Here is a 27,630-nt window from a genome sequence, read left to right as displayed (position 1 = left end):
ACTCATCAGATAATATAGGTACCTAAGGCAAGTTCCAGTAACTGCCTGTGCCCCTACTATGATTGCTTCTGTTCTGATTCTATATATTTTAGAGATATATAATCACAGTAACATAACTCATCGGAATATGGTTTGGGATGCCCAGGTCATCTCCAGCACACATGAATCTAGTGTACAAATGACATCCTACACCGGTTCCTCCTAGATCAGAGGATTCTTTGCTCCTTTCTGACCTTCCCACCTCCTGTGCAGGTCACACTACTCCCAGAAACTGCTATTGCCTCTGCCTCTGAGCAGCTTTTCACTTGGGCTGGCAACATGTCTGTTAAAAGAAGTAGTATCTTCAACATCATCACCACCAGCATCTCCCAGATGGGAAGTGCTTATTGACCAAGCATGCGCAAGGCCTCACACAACTCTTTAAGGGAGGTATTGTCCTTCCCATTTTGCAAATGAGGAAACTAAGTCTCAGAGAAGCTAACTCACAAAGGAGGAAGAGGAAATAAAAGACAAACTCCCCATCACTACCCAGGGCAGGTAGATTTTTTTTTTTTTTTTTTAAAGATTGGCACCTGAGCTAACATCTGTGGCCAATCCTTTTTTTGTCTTCTTCTCTCCAAAGCCCCCCAGTACATAGTTGTATATTCTAGTTGTAGGTCCTTCTGGTTGTGCTATGTGGGACGCCACCTCAGCATAGCTTGATGAGCAGTGCCAGGTCTGCGCCCAGGATCTAGGATCTGAACTCGAGTAACCCTGGGCCACCGAAGCAGAGCACACAAACTTAGCCACTCGGCCACCAGGCCAGCCCCTGGTAGATTTCTTTAATTGAGTCCTATCTACATTTTCTCTTGTTCTCTCCTTTTCAGAACCTCTATTCTGGTTCTCATTTGTCCCAGTTGCAAGGACAAAATTCTCAGAAGAATAAGTATGACTTCTAGTGTTTCTTTGTAAGAAAGCAGTCACTTTGGCCTATGGTGTAAATGCACGTGGCCACTGTCTTTCCTTTTGTACTACGAGTATAAGAAAGAGAAGAGGACATAGTGAAAGAGAAGACAGAAAAAAATACTCGAGTGTCTTAATGGGCTGTCCCTCTGATATGAAAATGGAATTTTTTTTTTATTTAGATGCTATTCACCCATGCCTTCTTTGTGCTTGGAACTATGCTTGGTGATTAACATAAACTTCTCCACACTGTTCTCACCACAATCTATAAAGCAACTATTCCTGGCCCCATCCTATAGATGAAGCTCAAAAAGGTTAGGCAACCTGTCCAAGCACAGCTAATAAGCAGCAGAACTGGAATTTAAAACCCAGCTCTGTCTACAAATCAGCAAGAAAAAGAAAAACAACTCAATTAAAAGGAAAAACAGGAAAAGACTTGGACAGGAACTTCACAAAAAAGGATATCCAAATAGACAACAAGCATTAGAAAAGGTGCTCACTATCATTCTACGCCAGGAAAATGCAAATTAAAATCATAATGAGATACTACCCTACATCCACCAGGATGATGCAAAATCAACAAGACTGACAATAGTGAATGTTGGTGAGGATGTGGAGCAATTGGAACTCACGCACAGTGTAGGTGTGAGTGCAAATTGGTGCAATCACTTTGGAAACTGTTTGGCACTATCTGTTACAGCTCAACATATGCCTCCCCTGTGGTACAGCAATCCTACTCCCAGGTGGGAATTGAGTACATCTGTCCACTTGTCTAAGAATGTTCTTAGCAGTAGCTAAAAGCTGGAGACAATTCAAATCAGCAGAAGAATGGATAAATAGTTCATGGTATATTCATACAATGTAAGACGACAAAGCAATAAAAAAAAGGTCAAACTGCTCTACATGCAAACAATATCGAAGAATCTCACAGAAGTAATGTTAGCAGAAGTTAGGAAAAAAGAATACCTATTGTATGATTTCATTTATATGAAATTCAAGAACATGCAAAATTAATCTAGGGTGTAGTCAGAATCATGGTTACCTCTGGGAGGGAGGGGAAGTATTCAATGGAAGGAGACAAGAGAGAGCCTGCTAGAATGCTCAAAGTGTTGTGTGTATTGATCTGGGTAATGGTTATATGAATGTACATGTGTGTACGTGTACATGCTTGCTTGTGCAGGTGTGTGTGTAGAAATTCATTAAGCTATGCATTCAAGATTTATATAACTTATTATATGTATTTTATACCTTAATTAAAAAAAATTGGGTTCTCTTAGAACCCAAATGTGCCTAGCTCCTGCTAACTGTCATAACTGTTATGCTACACTGCCAGAGTCTGGAACAAGGGGAAGAAATGGATCAGTCTGTAGTGGAAGGAAAGGAAAGAAAGAGAAAGGGAAGGAAATGGAGGGAGGGAAGGAGAGTAGGAGGGAGGAAATAAAGGAAGGGAGAAAGAAGGTTGATGTGCCAGGCCAGGCCTCTAAAGCATATAATATGAATTCAGAACAAAACAACAAGTATTACATCAACAAGTTATTTTTTTTCAACTACTCAATGTTCCTCAGAGACACCATATTTTTTAGTTATATCTGACAGTTTGTTTCTTAATTTGTAAATGATCCACATCTACAGGGAACTGAGAAGGCACAAAATTCCCTCACAAGATCCCAGACTGCGACGGATTTGCCTGGAGTGTCTAATTTAACGTAATGCAGGATGCTGAATGCCCACCTTTCAAAAGGTGGCCAATGGGAGGACCAGACTGAGCAGCAAACACGAAATTCAATCAAACCTGCATTAGCCACAGAATTCTATCCACTGGGGGAAAAAACACGAAGATCTCCAGAATTGGCAACAGCCACACAGGCAACACTGTCAGAACTTAGGCTGAATTTCCTTTGAGAGATGGAAATAAGAAATGTGTAACCCTCAAATCAACTGACGATGAAAACTAGAATACAGCAATTGTAACTCCTAACAATCCTGTAAGGTCTGCCTGTAATGATCCTATCTTATGAGACGGGAAAGGAGAAAAATGTCAAGTTCATCTATGTACAGCAATGATTAGAAAGCCAAAGTAATAAATCTTTGACACGTCAGCAGCTTGCTGACCTTGAAAATGACTTCTTTTCTAGTATCACCAAATTTTGTCTCACTTTTCAAAGCAAAGCACTTAAGACAACAGTATTGCCCCACTTCTAACAGACAGGTCATGAGAGAGGAGAAACACCCCACTGGAAATATGGTAACTTCAGAAGAAATGGCCCAAAGAATACAGTTTTCCTTCTTATGACAGGAATGATGAGATGTACAATGAGAGGGATGTGCCCTGGGAAGACTGGGGTTCCAGTAGGGCCCATCTTGCTTGTTTTGATAGTCTCTAGCTAACTGTACCTACCCTGCTTAGGCTTCGTCCTTTAACAAGCAACTGAACCTGGATCTGAAACAGCCAAGCGCTGGTCCGAAGGAGTCATCATCGCATTGCGTCCCACACAGACTGAGGTTGCTGAGGAGGGGAAGGGGCAAGAAGGTCACTTGACCCAGGTCTCCTGTTCATGAAGGGCCTCAAATTTAGACTTTTGTTGTTCTCTTCAAATAAAGTTATATCTACAGTTACAAAGATACACTAAAAGGAATGAAAGATATTTAAACTTGGGGTCTATTATTAGATAACACTGCCTTTAGCGTACCTTGAATTAATATTTTACACATCTTGCAATTAGTGAATAGCACAATTAAACTGCATTGCTATGTGTATGTTAAAAGCATTAATTAAATGCGAACATTAAAACCATGTCCTCACTTTCGCTTCAGCATTGGTTTTTGTTGTTGTTTTTAAATATTTCAGGAGACTCAAAAACAGAAGTGGTCACTCAATGCCTAAGACGTCCTAAGGAGTGGGCACCGTCCGTAGGACTACATTATCTTGGGACTGGGCCTTGGAGATTAGGATGCTTAATGTGCCTTTCATACCCCCTAATAAACAGATTCCTTTTTAAAGAGGAATTAGACCTAGAGATATTAAGTAGAGTCACTTGCCCAAGGTCACACGAGTAGATGTTTCCCAATTTCCCCTGGGAAAGAGGTTCCACTGCGTTTTCTTTTGCCTTTCCTTTGGTGTTTATTTCACTTCCTGGTCACATTGATTGATTGGTCTCAAGACTAGGCTTGGTGCCCATTCTTGTACGTCATATAGTCCTGGGCTCAACCCATGATGGGATTTACCTCACTCTGTTATACCTCCCTCTTGTGTGTCCTCCCCACTACACTGGGAACTCCCTGAGAGCAGGAAATGTAACAGCTTACCCCTAAACGCTGAACAGCTAATACTGTGACCAGCTCACAGTGCTGTTCAATATGTGTTTGTTGAATGGACAGATAAATCGAATAAGTGAAGAAGAGCTGGATGAGTACATGGATCAACTGATTGATGGAAGGAAAAATGAAAGTAATAACAGTTACTACCCAATAAGATCCAATTTTAGTACTGTCTCCATCATTTAACTAGCTGAATCAAGAATGGAGAGACCTTGTAACTGGATTGGATTAGGCTTCTGGTGATCAAGGATCCAAAGGATATTATCCTCATTGGAGTAAGGCACCACTTCACCATATTTCCACAGTTGAGATACGTACCTCCCAAATGAATGGCGATTTGATTCTCTTATAGGCTTAATGTCTAGCTGAGTATCTGCTACTGGAACTCAGCCACTCCATAAAGCTGTACGGTCAGGGTGCTGCCCACCACCAAAGGTACCATTCACATAGATTATAAACTGAATAGTGCCCCCTGGAGTTGTATAATGTGGTAGCATTGAGAGGATCTAAGAGTGGGAAGTAAATGTATTGGAGATAATAACAAAAGACATGGCTCCCCTCACCCAAGAAAAGGAATATGTTTAACTAGTGATTCTTTTTCCCTTTTTGTCCCCCAGATTTTCTCTAGAGCTATAGGCAGTATAGAGCAGTAGGCAGTAGGCACTGCCTAGAGCAGTAGGCAGTGTGAGCCACTGGTTAAGAGGGAAACTTCTAGGGGCTGGCCCCATGGCGTAGTGGTTAAATTCGGCACACTCTACTTCAGCAGCCCAGGTTCACAGGCTCGGATCCTGGGTGCAGACCTACACCACTTGTCAGCCATGCTGTGGCGGTAACCCACATATAAAATAGAGGAAGATTGGCACAGATGTTAGCTCAGGACAACTATTCCTCCGAAAAAGAAAAAAATTAAATAAAAAAGAGGGAAACTTCTGGAACAACAGCATAGCTTTACTGCTTATTAGCTGTGAAATCTTGAGCAAGTTATTTTTTTTTGTTCCTCAGTTTCCTTGAACATGGAAAGTAATAGCATCTACATCAAAGACTATTGTGAGGATGAAAAGAGTTATTACGCTAATATAGAATAAAACCTAGCACATGGCAAGTGCTCAATATGTGTTCATAATGATAATTGTTATTTTTTATATTCATCTAGAATCCCATTAGCAGATATTTAGGATCCATTTAAAATAATTTTTCCTAACTTATATTCTAAATATATTCAGTATGTATATATGTATCTATACATATAGATGACACATACACAGTCTGAGCAAACAAAATGTAGTGGTTCCTAGTGGGAGCTTGAGTATCCATCTTGACTGCCTAGGTTCCCATCCTATTCCACAGTTGTGAGTCTAGTCACTTAACCTCACTAAGCCTCAGTTTCTCATCTGTAAATGAGAATAACTACTTACTTCATAGGATTTCTACAAGGATTACATGAGAAACTATAATTAAAACACTTAGCATATACTTGGTATTTCATGTTAGATTTTTATTTTCATATGTGCACAATGTCTTTCAGGCTAGTCTCTCTATATTTTAATTGACAGGATCTATCACAGTACCAACAAAATTTCAATTCTAGGCTAAAAACACTGATATCAATAAGGGGGAAAAACAAAAATATAACACATTTAATCCCCTTTTCCAAAAACTAAATTGGTTGCTTTTTAATTTTTTTTGGTTTGGTGTGGGATTATCTTTAAAATACTTTATTGGGAAATAATTTGAAACTTACAGAAAGTTGCTAGAATAAGAGTAGTACAAAGAATGCTGTAATACTATTTACCTAGATTCACCTATTATTAACATTTTAACTCCTGGCTTGTTACTTGTTCTCTCTTTCCCTCTCCCAACACGTAATGTATTTTTAACCATTTTTAATGTTTTGTAGCCTTTCAAGAGTGAGTTGTGGTTACCATGGCCCTTTACCCCTAAATACATTAGAATGTATTTCCTAAAAATAGGGAGGTATAATTGGTTAATTTTAAATGCAATAGGAAGATATGTCACTGAGTGGTTAATAAGCCTACTTTATTCATATTATGGTTGAAATAACACAAGTGACATTTTCTTGCTGTTCAACTTTAAGGTAATCATTTGGGTAGCTCATTTCATAGGGACCTTAGGTAAGCCCATCAGAGCATAATTGGTGAATTATCCTTACTTGGATCTTAGCATAAATGTACATAATCCATTAGAGAAGCCAGAAAATTTATTTGTGCATATTTTTATTGAACACATTTGATACAAGGAGATTTCTTTAAAAATATATTGTACTTCATTCTCTTGACTTAAATGATTCTCGGGAAGCTAAACTTTGGCAAAATCTTTTCTTAAAAATAAATAATAGATGGTAAGGATACTGTGAAAACTTCCATGTCCCTACATAAATCGCTGTGGAAATTGCTTTATAATTGCAACAAATTTTGATGAATAATGTCAGCTAAAATTATAAAGCAATTAAATAAATTAACATGGCTGCCAAATAGATATATTAGTATCCTACACCCAGCCAAGGACTAATCCATATGTTATTAAGAGAAGACTCTTTTTTAAATTCAATATGTTAATTTAAAACAAGAGTCTTTAAGGTGACTGCACCCAGAGAAATAAACTAAGAGTTTGAACTCTTGGAGGCAGTTACAAGTGGGTTTGAATCCGGGTTCCATCATTATTAAACTGTGCATCCTGGAATGAGCCATGTACCTAAGCTCTCCATACCTCAACGTCACACTCATAATACAGGGATAATAACACTTTGCCTCTCAGGGTTTGGAGAGGTTAAAAGAGACGAAACTTGTAAATCACTTAGCACAGTGCTTGGTAGATACAGTAAGCACTCAATGAATGGCAGATGTTATTATTAAGCAGTGAGGTTGGTCTAACATGTTTTCATAAGAAGATTATAAATTACATCAATTCTCATTAAACTTAACTCTAAAGTCCTAAGGCTTTCCCTTCTTCTACACCCCCCGAGAACCTAAGAACAAAGAACACCAGCCAAACCATGTTTATATGAGTCTGTTAACAGACACATACAAATCAAGTCCAGTGTTAGGAGCTTTTTAAGTTTCCAGTTTTTCTTTCCTTTTTTCTCCAATATGACTCCAGCCACTTAGCAAATATACAGTGGAAATTATGGTTAACAATGTATAATAAGAAATACAAAGAAAAAGAACATTGGGGAATTAGCTGATGCTGGGAATATGCAGAGAATGTGCTGTTTCAAGCAGGCCTATTATTGGCAAAATCATCCAATTATTAATCCTCACTGTGTTCTCACCTGGCATTTAATGTTGGGTTGTTTCTCAACAAATGTTTGAAAATCTAAGTTGCTTGTTCCCCCCCCAAAAGAATTATATAAAGCGTCTATAAAGCGTAAAAAACACAATCATACAAATAAGGCCCAAAGCCTAATGAGAACTTGAAAAGAGAAAAGGGAGAATGCTGGGCTTGAGAAGTCATGTTAAAAAGGGATGGGAAAGGGGGAAAGGAAGAAAGAAGCTTGATCTAAATAGAGGACCTTTAACCCATGAAGTGCCATGCTCACTACTCAGTGCTTAGGTACTTCCAACAAATGTCAATAAAGGTAAGGAGTAAATGGAGCCCCAGAAAGCCGGAGTTACTGCCCAAGCCAACAGAATGGCTAAGCGGTAGAAACTACCAGCCTCTCCAGTCCGCCATACCTGAAAACCCATCACACCTGAATGTTCTAGCCCCAAGGAGGAGAGGAAGTGTTTGATTCAGGAATGTCCAAGTCCTTCTATGAACTCACTGATGGGATAACCCCCTTCTCCTTGGTAAGAAGTAACAGATACCACACTAGTGGCTTCAGTGCTCCTAGGGGCACTGTAGAAATGAGAAGTGCTGTTTTGTTTTGGGTTGTCCCTAATGGGGTGTGCTCCTGACATTTATCAGGTGGGTGTTACCAGAAGAACCAAGAATCTTCCTACTTCCCTCAAGACCTTTCAATGCCCCACCAGACATTCACATGGATGAAAATTTGTTTATAGTTATCTGAGCCCAGACTCAACTCCAGATTACATCTAAACAAAAAGTATTTTATTCTAATCCCATTATTTTTTCATTTGATACAAAACTCCTTACCTAGACTTTTGTGTTACTTGGTGAAAAACAAACCATATCCCCAGCTTATAGTTGGTGGAATAGGAAACTATGTATAAGAAGAGATACAGCAAGCAAAGGGGAAAATCCCCGTAATATGGAAAATCTTGTATTTAAAGTGTTTTCTAGTTATATAACACTGTGTTAAACACTATAAAAAGTACAAAAACAATTCAAAAGCCTAAGAATTCATCCCTACCCAAGAACACGCTTTGTTGCCAAAACATCCCATTATATAGGGTGTTTCTAGCAGCACCACATTTAAAGTCATCTGTTAAAACAACATATTATGTAGGATGGAGAACCCTATACCACAATAGGAACCACTCACTTCTTTGTTCTCATTCTTGGCTTCTTTAAGGACAACACAAGAGGAAACCAATGCAGAACAAATAAGTTTTCATGGAGAAGGAAGGAAAGGTCAGGGGAAGGCAGTAAGTGGGTGGGTCAGCGTGTAGGAGAAGTCCCCAGACCACAGAGAAACCAAGGGGCACATGGGAAAATACTGTATTCATGGGTAGAAGGGAAGGGGAGAGAGAGTTGAGAACTGATGGAGAAGTGATGAGACAAATACTGATTGCATTATAGGCAACAAACATTTGTGATTGAATAGAAAAGAGGCAAGGATTAGGAGCCCAATGGGCTCAAGTTCAGATCGTTAATAGTCTGTGTGTCCTCGATGAGGCCAGAGTCCGAGACAACATATATACAAGTATCACGGGAGGGTACCTAGTACACAGTAAGAATCCAAAAACTAGAGAACTATTATTATTGTTACTTCACAGTTCTGCAAAAGGCTAGGCTTTTTTTTTTTTTTCTTTTAACAGGCTAGGCTTTTTTTTTTTTTTTATTGAGTTAATGATAGGTTACAATCTTGTGAAATTTCAGTTGTACATTAATGTTTGTCATTCGTGCTGTAGGTGCACCACTTCACCCTTTGTGCCCACCCTCCACCCCACCTTTCCCCTGGTAGCCACTAATCTGTTCTCTTTGTCCACATTTTTAAATTCCTCATATGAGTGGAGTCATACAGAGATTGTCCTTCTCTAACTGGCTTATTTCACTTAACATAATTCCCTCAAGGTCCATCCATGTTATTGCAAATGGGACGATTTTGTTCTGTTTTACAGCTGAGTAGTATTCCATTGTATATATATATACCACATCTTCTTAATCCATTCATCTGGTGATGGGCACTTAGGTTGCTTCCATGTCTTGGCTATTGTAAATAATGCTGCAATGAACATTGGGGTGCATAGGACTTTTGGAATTGCTGACTTCAAGATCTTTGGATAGATACCCAGTAGTGGAATAGCTGGGTCATGTGGTAGTTGTATTTTTAATTTTTTGAGGAATCTCCATACTGTTTTCCATAGTGGCTGCACCAGTTTGCATTCCCACCAGCAGTGTATGAGGGTTCCTTTTTCTCCGCAACCTCTCCAACATTTGTTACTATTAGTTTTAGATATTTTTGTCATTCTAACGGGTGTAAGGTGATATCTTAGTGTAGTTTTGATTTGCATTTCCCTGATGATCAGCAATGATGAGCATCTTTTCATGTGCCTATTGGCCATCAGTATATCTTCTTTGGAGAAATGTCTGTTCATGTCTCCAGCCCATTTTTTGATTGGGTTGTTTGATGTTTTGTGGTTGAGTTGTGAGAGTTCTTTATATATCATGGATATTAAGCCTTTGTCAGATATATGACTTGCAAATATTTTTTCCCAGTTAGTGGGGTTTTTTTTGTTTCAATTCTGTTTTCATTTGCCTTGAAGAAACTCTTTAATCTGATGAAGTCCCATTTGTTTATTCTTTCTATTGTTTCCCTTCTCTGAGAAGGCATGGTGTCCGAAAAGATCCTTTTAATACTGATGTCAAAGAGTGTACTGCCTATGTTTTCTTCCAGAAGTCTTATGGTTTCAGGTCTCACCTTTAGATCTTTGATCCATTTTGAGTTTATTTTGGTGAATGGTGAAAAAGAATGGTCAATTTTCATTCTTTTACATGTGGCTTTCCAGTTTTCCCAGCACCATTTGTTGAAAACACTTTCTTTTCTCCATTGTATGCCCTCAGCTCCTTTGTCAAAGATAAGCTGTCCATAGAGGTGTGGTTTTATTTCTGGGCTTTCAATTCTGTTCCATTGATCTGTGCACCTGTTTTTGTACCAGTACCGTGCTGTTTTGATTACTGTAGCTTTGTAGTATGTTTTGAAGTCAGGGATTGTGATGCCTCCCGTTTTGTTCTTTTTTCTCAGGACTGCTTTAGCAATTCGGGGTCTTTTGTTGCCCCATATGAATTTTAGGATTCTTTGTTCTAATTCTGTGAAGAATGTCATTGGGATTCTGATTGGAATAGCATTGAATCTGTAGATTGCTTTAGGTAGAACGGACATTTTAACTATGTTTATTCTTCCAATCCATGCACATGGAATGTCTTTCCATCTCCTTATGTCGTAGTTCAATTCTCTCAGAAAGGCCTTGTGATTTTCATTATATAGGTCCTTCACTTCCTTAGTTAAATTTACCCCAAGGTATTTTATTCTTTTTGTTGCGATTGTGAATGGTATTGTGTTCTTGAGTACTTTTTCTGTTAGTTCATTGTTAGAATATAGAAATGCTACTGATTTATGCAAAGTGATTTTATACCCTGCAACTTTGCTGTAGTTGTTGATTACTTCTAAGAGTTTTCCAATGGATTCTTTGGGGTTTTCTCTATATAAGATCATGTCGTTTGCAAACAGTGAGAGTTTCACTTCTTCCCTCCCTATTTGCATTCCTTTTATTCCTTTTTCTTGCCTGATTGCTCTGGCCAGGACCTACACTACTATGTTAAATAAGAGTGGTGACAGAGGGCATCCTTGTCTCCTTCCTGTTTTCAGGGGGATGGTGCTCAGTTTTTGCCCATTGAGTATGGTGTTGGCTGTAGGTTTGTCATATATGGCCTTTATTATGTTGAGGTAGTTCCCTTCTATGCCCATTTTGTTCAGAGTTTTTACCATTAATGTCTGTTGGATCTTGTCAAATGCTTTGTCTGCATCTATTGAGATGATCATGTGGTTTTTATTCCTCAGTTTGTTGATGTGGTGTGTCACATTGATTGATTTGCAGATGTTGAACCATCCCTGTGTCCCTGGTATGACTCCCACCTGATCATGATGTATGATCCTTTTGATGAATTGCTGAATTCTGGTTGCCAAAATTTTGTTTAGAATTTTTGCATCTATGTTCATCAGTGATATTGGCCTGTAGTTCTCTTTTTTCGTGGTGTCCTTGTCAGGCTTTGGTAGCAGCGTGATGTTGGCCTCATAGAATGTGTTAGGAAGTGTTCCAGCCTCCCTAATTTTTTGGAATAGCTTGAAAAGGATAGGTATTAAGTGATCTCTGAAAGTTTGGTAGAATTCCCCAGGAAAGCCATCTGGTCCTGGGGTTTTATTCTTTGGGATGTTTTTGATTGCTGTTTCAATCTCTTTCCTTGTGATTAGTCTGTTCAAATTGTCTGCTTCTTCTTGAGTGAGCTTTGGGAGATTGTAGGAGTCCAAGAATTTATCCATTTCCTCTAGGTTATCCATTTTGTTGGCATATAGTTTTTCGTAGTATTCTCTTATAGTTCGTTGTATTTCTGCAGAGTCTGTTGTTATTTCGCCTCTTTCACTTCTGATTTTGTTTATTTGAGCTTTCTCCCTTTTTTTCTTTGTAAGTCTGGCTAGGGGTTTGTCAATTTTATTTATCTTCTCAAAGAACCAGCTCTTTGTTACCTTGATCCTTTCTACCACCTTTTTCATTTCAATAGCATTTATTTCTGCTCTGATTTTTATTATTTCTCTCCTTCTGCTGACTTTGGGCTTTACTTGTTCTTCTTTCTCTAGTTCAGTTAGGTGTAGTTTAAGATTACTTATTTGGGATTTTTCTTGTTTGTTAAGATGTGCCTGTATTGTGATGAATTTTCCTCTTAATACAGCTTTTGCTGTATCCCATATGAGTTGGTATGGCATGTTATCATTTTCATTTGTTTCCAGGTATTTTTTGATTTCTTCTTTAATTTCTTCAATGATCCATTGCTTGTTCAGTAGCGTATTGTTTAGTCTCCACATCCTTGTGCCTTTCTTGGCTTTTTTCTTGTAATTAATTTCTCGCCTTATACCATTATGATCAGAGAAGATGCTTGTTATTATTTCAATTTTTTTAAATTTGTAGAGGCTTGCCTTGTTTCCCAACATATGGTCTATCCTTGAGAATGTTCCATGTGCACTTGAGAAGAATGTGTATTCTACTGTTTTAGCATGAAGTGATCTATATATGTGTATTAAGTCCAATTGTTTTAGTTTTTCGTTTAGCTCCACTATTTCCTTGTTGATTTTCTATCTGGATGATCTGTCCATTGTTGTGAGTCAGGTATTGAGGTCCCCTACTATTATTGTGTTGTTTTTAACATCTTCCTTTAGGTCTGTTAATAGTTGCCTTATGAACTTTGGTGCTCCTATGTTGGGTGCATAGATATTTATAAGCGTTATTTCTTCTTGATGAAGTATCCCTTTGGTCATTATATATTGTTGCTCTGTGTCTCTCTTTACCTGCCTTATTTTGAAATCCGTTTTTTGTGATATAAGAATTGCAACACGTGCTTTCTTCTGCTTGCTATTAGCTTGAAGTGTTGTCCTCCACCCCTTCACTCTGAGCCCGTGTTTGTCCTTGGAGCTGAGCTGTGTTTCCTGGAGGCAACAAATTGTTGGATCTTGTTCTTTAATCCATTTTGCCACTCTGTGTCTTTTTATTGGAGAGTCCAATCCATTTACATTGAGGGTGATTATTGATGCATGTGGACATAATGCTGTCAATCTGTCGCTCATTATCTCGATTTCCTGCATTACCTTTGTTTCTCGTCCTGTGTGCTTTAGCCTACCCATTGACTACTGCAATTTCTTATGCTGGGTCTCTTAGATTTTTCCTTATTTATGTTTTGTGGCTCTGTTCTGCTTTTTAGTTTAGTGGCTACCCTGAAGTGTGTATTTAGAATTTCGTGTATAATATAGTCTATTCTCTGGTGGTCTCTTACTTACTTGGCCTAGACTAATTTAGTCCCTTTGCTCTTCCCCTCCTAAATTATTATTTTCATTTCTTATTCCAACTCGTGTTATGAGTTTGTAGTTAGAGTGATAAGATCGTCTTTGCTTTGGTAGTTTCTTTACCTTTATCCTAATGCTATAGTTGAATATTTGATATCTTATTCTGGTTCTTTCTATCTGTCTCCCTACTCTGTGGTTTGTGACCCCTTTCTCCCTTTTTTCTTTTTCAGGTATGAGAGCCTTCTTGAGAATTTCTTGTAGTGGAGGACTTATGGTTACAAATTCCCTTAACTTTTGTTTGTCTGGAAAAGATTTAATTTCTCCCCCATATCTGAAGGATATTCTTGCTGGACAGAGTATTCTTGGCTGAAGATTTTTATCTTTTAAAGTTTTGAATATGTCACTCCATTCTCTCCTAGCTTGTAAGGTTTCTGTAGAGAAATCCACTGAAAGTCTGATAGGAGTTCCTTTGTAGGTTATTTTCTTCTGTCTTGCTGCCCTGAGTATTCTTTCTTTGTCTTTCATTTTTGCCATTTTTACTACTATATGCCTTGTAGTAGGTCTTTTTACATTGACAAATCTAGGAGATCTGAAAGCTTCCTCTACACACATTTCTCCCTCAATCCCTAGATTTGGGAATTTCTCTTCTATAACTTCATCAAGCACACTTTCTGCTCCATTTTCCTTTTCCACATTCTCAGGAATTCCTATGATCCATAAATTCTTTCTCCTCATTGAATCTGCTATCTCTTGGAGATTTTCCTCATTCTTTTTAATTGTTAGTTCTCTTTCTTCCTCTGTCTGGAGCCATTCAGCCTGTCTATCTTCGATTATGCTAATTTTCTCCTCTATGGTGTCTACACGGGGATTCAGGGAATCCGTATTCTGTTTCATCTGGTCCATTGTTTTTCATCTCTAGTAATTCTGTTTGATTCTTCCTTATAACTTCAATCTCTTTTGTGAAGTAACTCCAGAACTCGTTGGCTTGTTTCTCTTTCTCTCTACCTCATTGAGTTTTTTGATTATAGCTACTCTGAACTCATTTTCACTTAGTTTACCTATTTCCAAGTCCTCAGGACTTAATTCTGTGTTTTTATTGTTTTCCTTCTGGTCTGGAGCTTTCAGAAATTGCTGAATGGTAGAGGAGCGGTTTTTACGCATGATGGTAGAATTCGGTTGCAGTTACAGCCTGTTGCCTCTAGATGGGGGTCGAGGGCCCCGCATTCTGGGCTCTCTGCCTTCGGGCAAGATGGCGGCACCCAGCACGGTTTTCCAGGGCGGGGAGGGGCAGTTTCTCTCACACACCAATCTGGATTCGGATCAGCTCTGTTCTCTGGACTCCCGGGGCCCTGGCTTTATGGGGTCCCCACGCACAGAAGCTTTCCCCTGTCAGCAGGTTTCCACTGTACCAGCGGCAGGAGTCCTGTACAATCCCCCAGTCGTGCAGCCCCTCCCCCGTTCCTTCCTACACCCACGGCAGCAATCCCTGTCTCTAGTGGAGGGAGCTAAGTTCTCTCCTACCCTGTTTCAGCTCCTCCGAGGCCGGCAGCAGCCTCTCCGTCCTCTGTCATCTTGGTGCTGTAGGTCTCTGACATTCTGGCATTAGGTTTATTAGCTGAAATTCAGTTTTTCCAATCCTTTGTTGCAGTTTGGAGGGGACAGAGTCCCGGGTCAGCTCACCCCGCCATTTTGCTCCACCTCCAAAAGCCAACAGGCTAGCCTTTTTAAAGGCCAAAGCAATCTTTTATCTTAGATAGCTCTTACTTTGGTCAGAAGACATGGGCAATAATCACAGGGAGAAAGTTTCCATCAACTTTTATCTGACCAAGAGGATCAATTTATGCTTTCAAAACATGTCTAGTGTATAAATTACGACCTGAAGCATTCTACTTGTGTCAAACACAACCTGAACATAGAGATGCACATTCCAGGAGAGGAGCAATTTTCCAACATCCAGTTCTTTATCTTGGCCTCTTGCTGATAAACTGGTCTAGTTCATATCATCAGCTCTAATTGCAGAACAGGTTGATTCTAGGCAAGCAGCACTGGAAACAGCTGTGCATAAGAGAAACTAATAGGTTCAAATAATTTCAAAGATAATTTATGTCCTTGACATCACAGCCACAACAATAAACAATGCCAACTATTAGCAGATGCCAACATGCCTGTTTGAATAGGGCACTTCTACAAATAAAGACCAGGATCATCTATGTTTACCACATCAAATTCAAATTTCCTTGTAGATCAAACATGTTTAATCCTTTTGTAAACTCCTTTAAGTCAATGATCAATGCCTCTTACACAGGTTACAATCATCTCAGTATCAGCGAGAGCCTTGATCAACAAAGTGTTAAGCTACAGAACAAAACTGACTTATCCTTTCCTCTTTCAGATGACTTTGCTTGAAAAGAAAGATAAGTTCCTGAGCGTTGCGCCCAGAGAAGACAGGAGGGATGGGAGGGGTGGTGTTCAGCATTCCAGAGAACCAGGACTCCTGGATGAGCTATATCTCTCTTTGACAGCAGCAGTATAGTAAATGACAAGCCCTGTCAGGTAACGCATTTATCTTCACAGAGAAAGCGGCCATTCCAAAGCAAGAATCTCAGATGTTGTCACATCAGCTAGGACAAGAAGTCATAAAGCAGAAAGCTACCATGGCAGGAGGTACAGCGCTATCTAGATTGTAATTAGGAGGAGCTGTGAATGGGCATAGCCACTCCAAGCTCATGGGAGCCTCGACTTTCTTCCTCTGCACTTGGATTACCAGCCAAGTAATCAGTGGAGCCTTTATCGGCCATCTCGGAGCTCAAGCCTCTGAGCTGCCTTTTATGCTGAAAGCTTCATGGCAAGAGCAGCCCTGCTGTTTCTCCCAAATGTTAAATACCCAAGAAAAAAGATAACAAGAAAAACAAAGAGCACTTATATCCATTTCTTCATTTGTTCATTCATTCAACAATTATTTATTCTGTGGTCCAGGCACTAAGCTAGGTGTGGGCTGGTCACTGAGGTAGAGACAGTCCCCGACCTGAGATTAGTTAGATTCTAACAGGACAGACAGACACATAGCAGGCACTACAACCAGTCACAGTATGTGCTTGAAAGGGGTCAGAGAGGGTGACTCTGGGAGCAGTGAAGAGGGCAATGGGTCCAATCTATGGAGGCCTTTCTGGAGGGAGTGGCATCTGGGTTAAAGCTTAAAAGGCTGTGAACTGGTCAGATGGAAAGGTAGGGAAACAGGAAGAAATAGTATGTACCCAATTACAAGAAGATACCAGGTGCGTGTGGGGAATAGATAAAGTTCGTATGACTGAAGCACTGAGGGGGACAGGGTTGGGAATGTAAACAGAATTTGAGGGGCAGGAGACAGGAATATTATCCAGATGCTTCTGAGGAATGAGAGAAGTGAGCAACATGGGTGACATTCATATGCATTTCAAATCCATTTATTTCAAGGTGGTTTTCCACAGGTATTCTAAGAAGAGATCAAATGAAAAATAAGACAAATTGAGATATCCCAAGAGAATCTTGTAATGATTTTTTAAAAGCTGAATAATCATTAAGCAATTATTAAAATTCTATTGTACATACCAGCAAGTTACTTGAAAATCAGAGAGAAAATATTTATTTTTAAGGTATGGTGCCTTACAGAGCCCCCACCCCAAGACATAAAACCTCATGATGTTAAAAAGCTAAAACTATAAAATTCAGTGGTGAGAAACTTTTTTCTTTTCTCTTTCACTCTCAGTGGTCCATGTTACACTGCTTTAATCACACCACTTTTAATGACATCCAGCACAAAAATTAGAGAGAACTGCTTTAACCCTGACCATGCTACTTGCTAACTGTATGACCCTAAGCGACCTATAACCTCTGAGCCTCTGGTTCCTCCTATGGACCCATCTTGTAGGGTTGCTGGCAGTATCTGGGGAGGCAGTGCTTGAGGGAGGTATTTCTATTTCCATTTTACTGAAGAGTAAATGAGACTCATGGAGGCGCCATGACTTGCGCCAGGCACACAGCTACGGAACACCCTCAGGCTTCACACCAGGGCTTCTGACTCATTCCACATCTAGTTCTCTTTCCTGTCATAATTTTTCTTTTGGGTGGTGACTTTTCTATGGTAAATATAATTAAATTTCAACTACGATGACCTTTTTCACAAAGTAGAAATAATAAAGGTTTTTGAATGAAGGCAAAATAAAAGGGGAGTGGAGAAGAAGATGAAGTGTAGCAAAAATAGCCCTGGATGAGCACTATAAATGGGTGAATTGTACGGTGTGTGAATTATATCTCAATAAAGTCATTAAAAATAAAAAAAATTGAAATAGCACTAGATGAGAAGTGAGTAACATGGTATTTAGAAGGGGTATGATTTTGAGGAAGTTACATTTATTGCTTCATTTCTTACCTGTAAAATAGGGACACTACTACCTGCATTGTCTTTGCCAAGGAATTATAGCAAAATAGAATTCTACGTGGTACAATACATCATGGCGCTCATAAGGCTTTACTACACTCTGATGATACCAAAAAGAACTTGAGAACAAAGGGGTTTTCTTTGTTAACATCTAATGACACATGAGGCTCCTAAAATGTACAGGAAAAGAAGTCTACCCCAGCTCGCAAGCACCTGTTCATGAGGTCATCCCTTCTCAAAATACTGAAGTCACTGAAACAGCAGCAGCAGGAAGTTCTGGAAAATACAGATTACATGAGCTTGTTTCCCTGTGGCACAGTTACAGCATCATCGGGAGGATCCACTCTCCAAATCAAGGGCTTCCCAATGCATTAGCATGACAGGTTGGGAGGGACGTCTGGTTTACCAGTCACATGGGTCAAAGAATCAAAATAAACACAAATGTGGCTGGAGTCATCCAAGCCGATAACAGAATCCCAAGTCACCCCTGGTCTACTCATGTTCAAAGGCGCACACGCTGCGCCAGACTCGGAAACAGACTGCTTCTGAATTTCCTTCTCATTTTATGAAGGAAACGTAAAATAAAATGTTACTTGTTTTCTCTTGCAGTAGGAAGACCATTTCCACATTCCAAGTTCCTGACTGACTGGCTTCACAGAAATGAAACATCAATACCAAAAGCTTTACACAAGCAAAGACAAAACATGATTTTCCACTGTTTTTAAAAGGCTGAGGTCATTTTTGCCCCATTTCCTACATAGTGGTAAGCTTAAAATCAAGCCATTTAGCTCGCAGTCAGGTCCAATAAATCAGTGGAAAAAATAAATGGGAAAGCATGCCAAAATGTAACCATAGTAACACCACAGATGCGTCAAGAAATGCTGTGCTCATTTACTTCATTCCCCATTTCTTAAATTGGAATCTAAGTACGGGAAAAATTATACAGAGAACAATCATGATTCTGCAGTTACTGAATTCTGGAAAATTGCATTCAATCTGCTGGACTAGAAGTAGAAAGGCAGCTATGGTATAGCTACAGAAACAGGCCCGGAAGGCTTAAGAGTCCAAAAGACCTGGATCTGTCACTTCTTAGTTTCTTGATCTTCCTGTGACTCTGTTTCCTCACCTGTAAAATGGGTATTAAAAATTCCAACCTTGGGGCTGGCCTGGTGGTATAGTGGTAAAGTTTGCCTGCTCCACTTTGGCAGCCTGGGATTCGCAGGTTCAGATCCTGGGCATGGACCAAGCACTGCTCATCAAGATTGGCAACAGATGTTAGCTCAGGGCCAATCTTCCTCACACACACACATAAAAAAATCCCAACTTAAAAACACGTAAAAAAATCCCAAGAAGAGTTATTCTAAGAGTAAAAGCAGTGAGTATATCAGAGGCAAGGCAACAGTGGACTTAGGAGGCCTAAAGCCCTGGTCACCTTCAGCCTTGTTTTGATGGGCGTACTTTAGTGCCTTGGTTTCTTGATCTATAAAAACAGAATAACTCCTACCTCACTCAGGTGACTAACATTAGGAGTAATTATTAATCCAAGCGTAAGAAATTATGATCAGGATATCATTAGTGTTATAGTTTTCAATTCAAATGCTGAAAGACCAAAAGAAGTGAGGGCCAGAGATTCACATTAATATTATCACACATTTTCTCTGTGAAATGCAGCTCTGCCACTCAGCAGAAAGAGGCAACCTTGGGCACTAACCCAAGTTACTTGCAGTCAACCTCTCTTCCTCTTGGCACCTTGGTTTTATTAATAAGTAAAATGGAGGGTAGGGGGCTATGTTAGAATATGATCTCTAAGGGTCCCAGTCTAGACTTACAGTCTAAGTCCTTGCAGATCTATTGCATGCCTTGGATTAGTTCTGTTTATTATCTTGGACTACTATCAGAAAACATCAGCACTTTAGCACATCGCTAGCAATATATTATTTTTTAAAGAAAACCATTTATAGCAAACAAATCACACCAATAAGCAGGGCACTTTGAACTTCAAATTATTCTTCCTTTCTTTTGCTGGTTAAAAAATGATACTTCTAAAAAAAGTGTTTAAACTTTGAAGGACAGGGTAGTAGCGAGGAGAAAAGAAAACTTCTAAGCAATAAAATCAGAATCATTCTTTCTTCTTATTTTGAATGAAATTAAACAATTGTATGTCTTCCCAGGATTCCTACCTTATGATTTAGCTGTATAGGAATGTAGTTTGGTAAAGCATAGTATCACTTCTCTACAACTGAGCTGCCAATTTATGTACCCCGCGGACTGACTGACTTCCTTCTTTCCCTTAACACAAAAACCTTGCTTCCGTAGTCCGTCTGTTCTATGTCTTGCTTTCTCAGATTTGGTCTGATCTAATAGTTCTGGGGCGTTGGGTTTTTTTGTGTGTGTGTATGTGAGGGAGATTGGCCCTGAGCTAACATCTGTTGCCAATCTTCCTCTTTTTGCTTGAGGAAGATGTCACTGAGCTAACACCTGTGCCAATCTTCCTTTATTTTGTATGTGAGATGCTGCCACAGCATGGCTTGATGAGTGGAGTGTAGGTCCACACCCGAGATCTGAACCTGCAAACCCCAGGCCACTGAAGTGGCGCATGCAAACTTAACCACTACGCCACTGGGCCAGCCCTAGGGCTATGGATTTTTTAATCTGTTCAGACAAAATTACACATGAAATCCTGGTTTATGAGTCTGATAAAGTTGGCTGAATGGAGAAGGAGGAGGAGGAAGAGAGTCCACTGAGACATTCCCTTTGCTGAGCGACTGTTAGGGACCCACTGACCTCCACAGAGGTCAGTCTGAAGGCCCCTGGCCTGGCAACTCCATTAATAGCAATGGGTTAACATTTATGGAGGCTTACACCATGCCAATACTGTACAAAATGCATTTATGTACTTGATCCCATTTATTCCTCATAACAGTCCTATAATGTTAGTATGACTGAGATGTCCTTTTCACTGATTGGAAAACAGACCTTACAGAGGACAAATAATTTGCCCGGCATTATAAACTAAGAAGTGGCAGAGCTGGAACTCAAAAGCCAAGTAATTTACCTTGTGCTATGCTGATTGTCCCACTGTCGATTATGATTCCCTAGACTTACAGAGTCTCTAAGTGAGCAAGCCACCAAGTGTTCCAGAACCAGTTGTTGAGCTCTTCTTTATTCCCTCAACTTTTCTCCCACCCAGCCAGCAGTAAGATGCCCAAACTGGCTACTTACAAGGCACAGCATGGCGGTAAAGGTTGTCCCTTATGGTCTGCTGGAGCTCATGATCAGGAGACCCTTTCTGGAACCGCTGATTGAGAAAATGTCGCAGGTCCTTGTTCAGCTTTCCTCCTGCAGGAAATACATAAAACAGACAGAACATATCAACGTCAGGGCTTCCTTAAGACGGAGCAGCCTGAGATCTGTGTGCAGGAAAGCCACATGAAGCCATTCTAGTCAGCCACTTCAGTCACTAGGAGGACTTATATTTTAGGTTTCCCTCCACAGGGGAAAAAGCAAGTAAGAATGTAATAAAGATAAAATGGTATTGAAATAGCATTAATTTGGGGGTCCCATTTCATATAATACTAGAAGGCTAAAATAACAAAGAATTTAAACTAGGCCATTACATTTAAAATATGTGCCATATACACTTGCAGATTCTATTAGCAAGAGAGGAAATGACTAAAACCTTAAAGAGGACAATCTAGCAATAGCTGACGAATTATAAAATGTTCTTTGCCCAGGGATCCAATTGGTAGAAATTTACCCTATGCATATACTTGCAAAAGTCTGCCAAAATCTCAGTCCTGTTTATTGCAGTATTTTTGCAACAGCAAATAAATAAAAATGAAAACAAAAAACTTGGAAACAATTACCAAGGATCAACTAAGTAAAGCATAGTTCACCCATCTAATAACTATTCTGTGAAAGCTAGATCTTCATGTGTTGATAACGTGGGAAAATATATGGAATAGTGGATACTGTCTGATCCCTTTTGTGTAAAAAGGAATAAAGAAAAGGAGAGACCATGTATTAATGGAAAGAATCATTATGGAAGGAAGAAAGCTTTAACAAGTTTCCTTTAGGGAAAAGGACTTGAGCTCGGGAAATAAAGGAGGAGACGTCATTCTTCATTACAGAGACAGATAAAGATACATGTCTTACTATCCAGCGTTGATTTACAAACAGTAGATACATTGCCTTTTTTATTATTGTTGTTGTTTAAGTAATAATTACCTGGGTGAGTCTATGTGTTTCTGTCTTCGTAATTCTCTACACTTAACAAAACAAAAGCTAAAAAAAATTATACTGTTACAAAAATGTGTCATAGAAAGGAGAAGGTAAGTAAATGTTTGTTTAGATTACAAACACAAATTATAGTCTATAGGATCAGCAGAAGGCTTGTAGATCAACCTAGCTAACATTCATTCTTAATGGAGAAAGATGCTTCAGTGACAGCTAAAAATAACAAGGCTAAGATTGTCCTTCCATTTTTAGACAAGATAAAAATTAGGTAAGAGCATTTCTAGCCTTAGAGAAACAACGCTGAAATGCCATATCCATGTGAGCCACAAAATTCATGTCTTCAGATGATAACTTCCCGATGGTCAAAAAGAGTAAATCATGAAGATGACAGGAATGGTTAAGATGACGAAATGCCCTACCTAGGGCAGGAAACTACTGAATCTTATTCTAATATTATGTTCAAAACAAGATTTCCTGCTACAGTTGATCATTTTAGAATAGACTAACGAAATCTGATTTGAACTATTTTATTCTAGTTGTATTATACCCGCAGCTTCAAGTGGCCAAAAGGAAAATACCCATATTCAAGTCAATCTTACTTAGGTGATTCAATAAACATTCAATTATTCATCAAATATTTATTGAATAAAGAAGACAAACACCTACACACTACACTCACTCCTCCCTAAAACGGACACAAGGTTTGAAGAGAGAGTTCACAAAAGAATATATACGACTGGCCATTAAGCACATGAAAAGATATTCAATGTCATTAATTATCAGAGGAAGGTAAACTAAAACCACAATAAGATCCCACTATGTACCTATTAGAATGGCAAAAATTAAAAAGACTGACCATATCAAGTGTTAGCAAGATTGTGGAGCAACAGGAACTTGTATACACTGCTAGTGCATACACCAGTGCTGGTGGTCTAGTGGTTAAGATTCGGAGCTCTTACCACCACAGCCCAGGTTTGCTCCCTGGTCAAGGAACAACACCAACCATCTGTCAGTTATACTGTGGCAGCTGCGTGTTGCTGTGATGCAAATACAAGCGGGGGCACCCATGGTGGACAAGTTTTAGCAGAGCTTCCAGACTCAGACAGACTAGGAAGAAGGACCCGGCCACCCACTTCCCACTGGCCATGAAAACCCTATGAGAAGCAGTGGAGCACTGTCTGATACAGCATCAGAAGGCGAGGGGATGGTGCAAACAGACGAGGCAGGTTCCACTCTGCTGGACACAGGGTCGCTAGGAGTCAGAATCTACTCAACAGCACTAACAACAAGAAGGTGGGGATATAAAGTAGTTCATCCTCTTGGGAAAACAATTTGGCAGTATCTTATAAAGTTAAACCTTCACTAAACAAATGACCCAACAATTCTATTCTTATTTACAAGAGAAATGAAAACAAGTCCACACACACATGTAAAAACACGTAGATGAATCTTCACAGCAACTTTATTCATTATATAGTAGCCCAAAATTGGAAAGAACCCAAATGTCTATCAACAGGTGAATGAATAAACAAACTGTATTATATTCAAACAATAGGATGCTACACAACAATTAAAAGGAACAAACTAAAACATACAGTAATACTGATGAATCATAAACACATAATGCTAGGCAAAAGAAGCTAGACATAAAAGAGAACATACTGTATGATTCCATTTATATAAAAAGTTTTAGGTCAGCCTAAATTAATCTATAGTGACAGAAAGCAGTTCAGTGGTTATCTGGGACTGAGGGTAGATAGAGACTGACTGCAAATGGGCACAAGGGAATTAAGATCTATGGAGTGTACCAATGTCAATTTCCCAGCTTTGCAATTGTACAATAGTTATGCAAGATGTTACCACTAGGGGAAACTGGGTGAAGGCTACATGGGACCTCTGTATTCTTTTTTACAACTTCCTGCGTCCCTACAATGATTTTAAAATAGAAAGTTTTTAAAAGGGAGAGCATAAGGGAACTTTTTGAAGGAGATACCAACAGAGCATATCTTGATTATGATAGTGGTAACACAGGGTTATACACTTGTCAAAACTTTCGGAATTCTATAGGTAAATGGGTGCATTTTATGGTATGTAAATTATACTGTAATGAAATCTATTTCAAAAGTTTGAAATATACATAATTATTGAATGACTATGTGGTAGGCACTGTTCTGAATGCTTAGTTTTCAAATTCCATTAGAGTTGAACTGAAAGAAGAACAGAATAAATCCTGGTAGTTAAGACATACAGGCCTGGGTTTAAATCCTGGCTCCACTGTTATTAGCAGGTGAGCCCAAGCACTTTGCTCAATCTCTCAACCTTACTTTTCTCACCTGCAAAAATAGAGCACTGAAATAACAGTAGCTCCATCACAAGATTGTTGTGAGGATTAAATGAGATTTGGACAGTGCTCGGCAAAGAGAAGGCACTCAATGAAAGATGGAAATTATCACATTAGAATTTAGAGGGGACAGTTGTTTGAGGTGAGTGGGGAAAGAACTGAGGTTAGTCCAATGATGGACTGTTACTCGTTTTAAAAATGCACATAGACACAAAACCATTCTATTGTCTCACAAATAGTCAGAAACAAAATACAGACCTAGGGAAATTTGGATTACTGGATATTTCCAGAGTTTCTGGAAGCGAATAAAATTCTACTTGTGCTAACATGGTCTGGACATATGTAAACTGGTTAACAAACATTTTGGGTGTACTTAATATATTCCAGGCACTGTGCCAGAGTTGAAGTTCAGAAAATGAAACCAACTGGTAAATCACTGATATTAGTAGTCACACCCACCAGCTGTACCTCTAGGCATAAGCACCATGGAATTTGACCAAAAGGGTAACAATGTTTATCAGCAAAATCTCCATTGCCTAGAATCTAGGGTTTTATCTATATTCTCCTTAGGAGACCACAGTTCAAGACATTAAAAAGAGGAAACAATGACAGTTATCATTTAAGCTATGAGCAGCAAAGATGTCTATGGGATCCGAAGGTACTACTCGAGTCAAAAGCAAAATTTCAAGGAAGATTCAGGATATAGTTATCTCTTTATTCTATATATAACATAGGTTCACACATCCTTATGGATCACAAGCAGCATGGATCAAGATAAACTATGGATTGGAAGGCATTCTTAAGACATAGACACTCTTGGTTTACACTTGAGCTTTACATTAAAACTAGCCAAGCTAGCTAAAGTTTATGATCATCAAACTAAAACCGCTCTCAACCGTGGATGTGCAAAAGGGCAGGGTTAACAATGCTGCCGGTTAACATTTACTCTGTGTTCCGTGACATTTGTAAGCGAAAAGCCTCAACCTTCGCATTACATTAAGAATACTATACTTTTTGGCATCTAATCTCAAATTAATTGGCAATTATTCAGGGGACATGTCTATAAATCTTCTCCTAATTGTCAAGGGTAGTGAGCCAATGAAATAATAAGTTGCAAGAGAGAGTGTGTCACAGCATCTTCACTTTTTTTGAAATTTGAGATTTGTTTTGCAAATGGAAAAGAGAACATGGGTCAGGAATACATGGAACTTTTTTCCAAGAAAAGGATTCAGAGCTTATTTTAAGACAATTTTATAATTTAAATGGGAAAAATGGAGCTTAGAATGTCCTAGACTTGTCATTATTTTTCATTTCCATATCTATATATCTGGAATTCTGTGTCTTTTAAACAACACATCTCTACTTTTTTTCATTTACCTTGGTTTACAGAAATTTAACCATGTCAATCAATGTAATTTTTGTTAATTATTTTAAAAGTTGTATAATATTCCATTTAAAAAATATACTGAAATTTATTTCCTCTTCATAATAAATTAGGCTATTTCCAATGTTTTTGACAATACAACCATGCTGCAGTAAATGTCACTGTCATGCCTTTTTCTTTTTTAAACAAATGTGTGGACTTTCTTTTCTTCTAGACTATCTCAACCTGGAAATGGACATAGATATCTTCAACTTACGTCAACATTGCTAAATTCTCCAAAATGGTGGTGCCAACTTACCTTTCCAACACCAGTTTTGGAGGTCCTGTTTCCCCACACTTGCTATTATTAGGGTATCGGGGTCCCTGAGACCACTCCCAGATTTGATGCCTCACTAGGAAGATTCACAGGACTCTGTATATAGTTGTACTTATAGCTATGATTTATTACCACAAAAGGGTACAAGGCAAAATAAGCAAAGAGAAAAGGCTAATGGGGCAACAAATGGGGCAAGCAAACCGGTAGAAGTTTCCAAGAGTCCTCTCCCAGTGGAGTCACACACTTAATTCCCCGTGCAACAAGTTGTGACAACACGTGTGAAATGTTGTCCACAAGGGAAGCTCATTAGACACTCCAGGCCCAAAGTTTTATTATGAGCCGTCACATAGGCATGAAACAAAACTCCACACTCTCAGAAGGAAAGTATAAACCACATCTTTTGCACGAACAGTTAAGGCTTAGTCAGCCACTCTTATCGTTTCTGGGAATGGAAAGAACCTTCCTGAAATGCAAGTTGCAAGATTCCGGCCAAGAGCCAACTTGGTAAGCAGGCCTTCAAACTAATAGTCATCAACTCTTTTCTGCACAATCTATCTTTTAAATATCTTCCTAATAAAGATAAAATGGTATCTTGGTGTTATACTCATTTACAATTATTGATTACTAGTGGAATCGAGGAATCTTTTTTTTGTCTTTTATGTTTTCTCTTCCGTAACCTGCCAGTTTATATTCTTGGTGCATTTTCTGAACAAACTGTCTTGTTATTCTTGATGAGATTTTCTTTATATATTCTGGATATGATTCATTTATCAATTATTCATGTTGTAAATTTTGAATGTCATTACTTAAACATGAAATGATCCCCGAACATAATGGAATTGTGTCGTTTCTCCAACTTTTCCTCTCCCACGCTAGATAGTTTTCTGCCAGCTCAACCAGAAGCATCATTTTCCAAGTGATGGACTATTAGAGGAGTCTGCTCGGTCTGATCTCCACCTCCCAGGATTTAGATCCTAAGGGAGAATGCTAGTCAGGAGAAATAATCTTCATGGTCAAGAAACTAGGTTTCCAGAGAGAACATTTTTGAGTCCTCTGAAGTCATCCATTTCTGACCAAGAAGCCAAAACACAACTCTGTGTCATACGAGTTCCAGAACATCCACCTCTAGAAGGCAAATAATAGTGTTTCATCACAATTAGAATTTAAACTTTAATACATATCAAATTTTCAGTGCCTAGGAAAACTTGCAAAAAGATATTAAAATAATCACACTTCCAGGTGATTCTGCTTTAGCACAGAATTTCTTCAAGGAATGATTATAGTTGCAGGAATGATATATTTATGAAGGCAACACAATGGTTTGTACTTCAGTGCAGTATGCTATTAAAGTAAAAGAATGTACCCTTTCAGCTGTTTAGATTTATAAAGGAGAGTTTTTTTCACACAAAATTATAAATTGAAATACAAATTAATTAGTTTTATAGTGGCTTACACTTAGAATCCGAAATACAGTGAAATGAGC

General features: G+C 38.9%; 1 protein-coding gene across 33 annotated transcripts in view; it reads right to left on the bottom strand.

Annotated features, from left to right (window-relative positions):
• The window catches only part of MAGI1 (membrane associated guanylate kinase, WW and PDZ domain containing 1), a 598,403-nt gene that overhangs the window by 217,847 nt on the left and 352,926 nt on the right, over window positions 1–27,630 (bottom strand). For all 33 annotated transcript variants that reach the window (XM_014859300.3, XM_070493532.1, XM_070493531.1 and 30 more), the window contains exon 2: window positions 21,093–21,209. In XM_014859300.3, coding sequence (XP_014714786.2) covers window positions 21,093–21,209 — 117 coding nt within the window. The remainder of the gene's footprint in view (window positions 1–21,092; window positions 21,210–27,630) is intronic.

This window comes from Equus asinus, chromosome 21 (assembly GCF_041296235.1).
Source record: "Equus asinus isolate D_3611 breed Donkey chromosome 21, EquAss-T2T_v2, whole genome shotgun sequence".
NCBI lineage: Eukaryota > Metazoa > Chordata > Mammalia > Perissodactyla > Equidae > Equus > Equus asinus.
The sequence above is the reverse complement of the archived record's forward strand: the minus strand, read 5'-3'. Positions and strand labels throughout refer to the sequence as shown.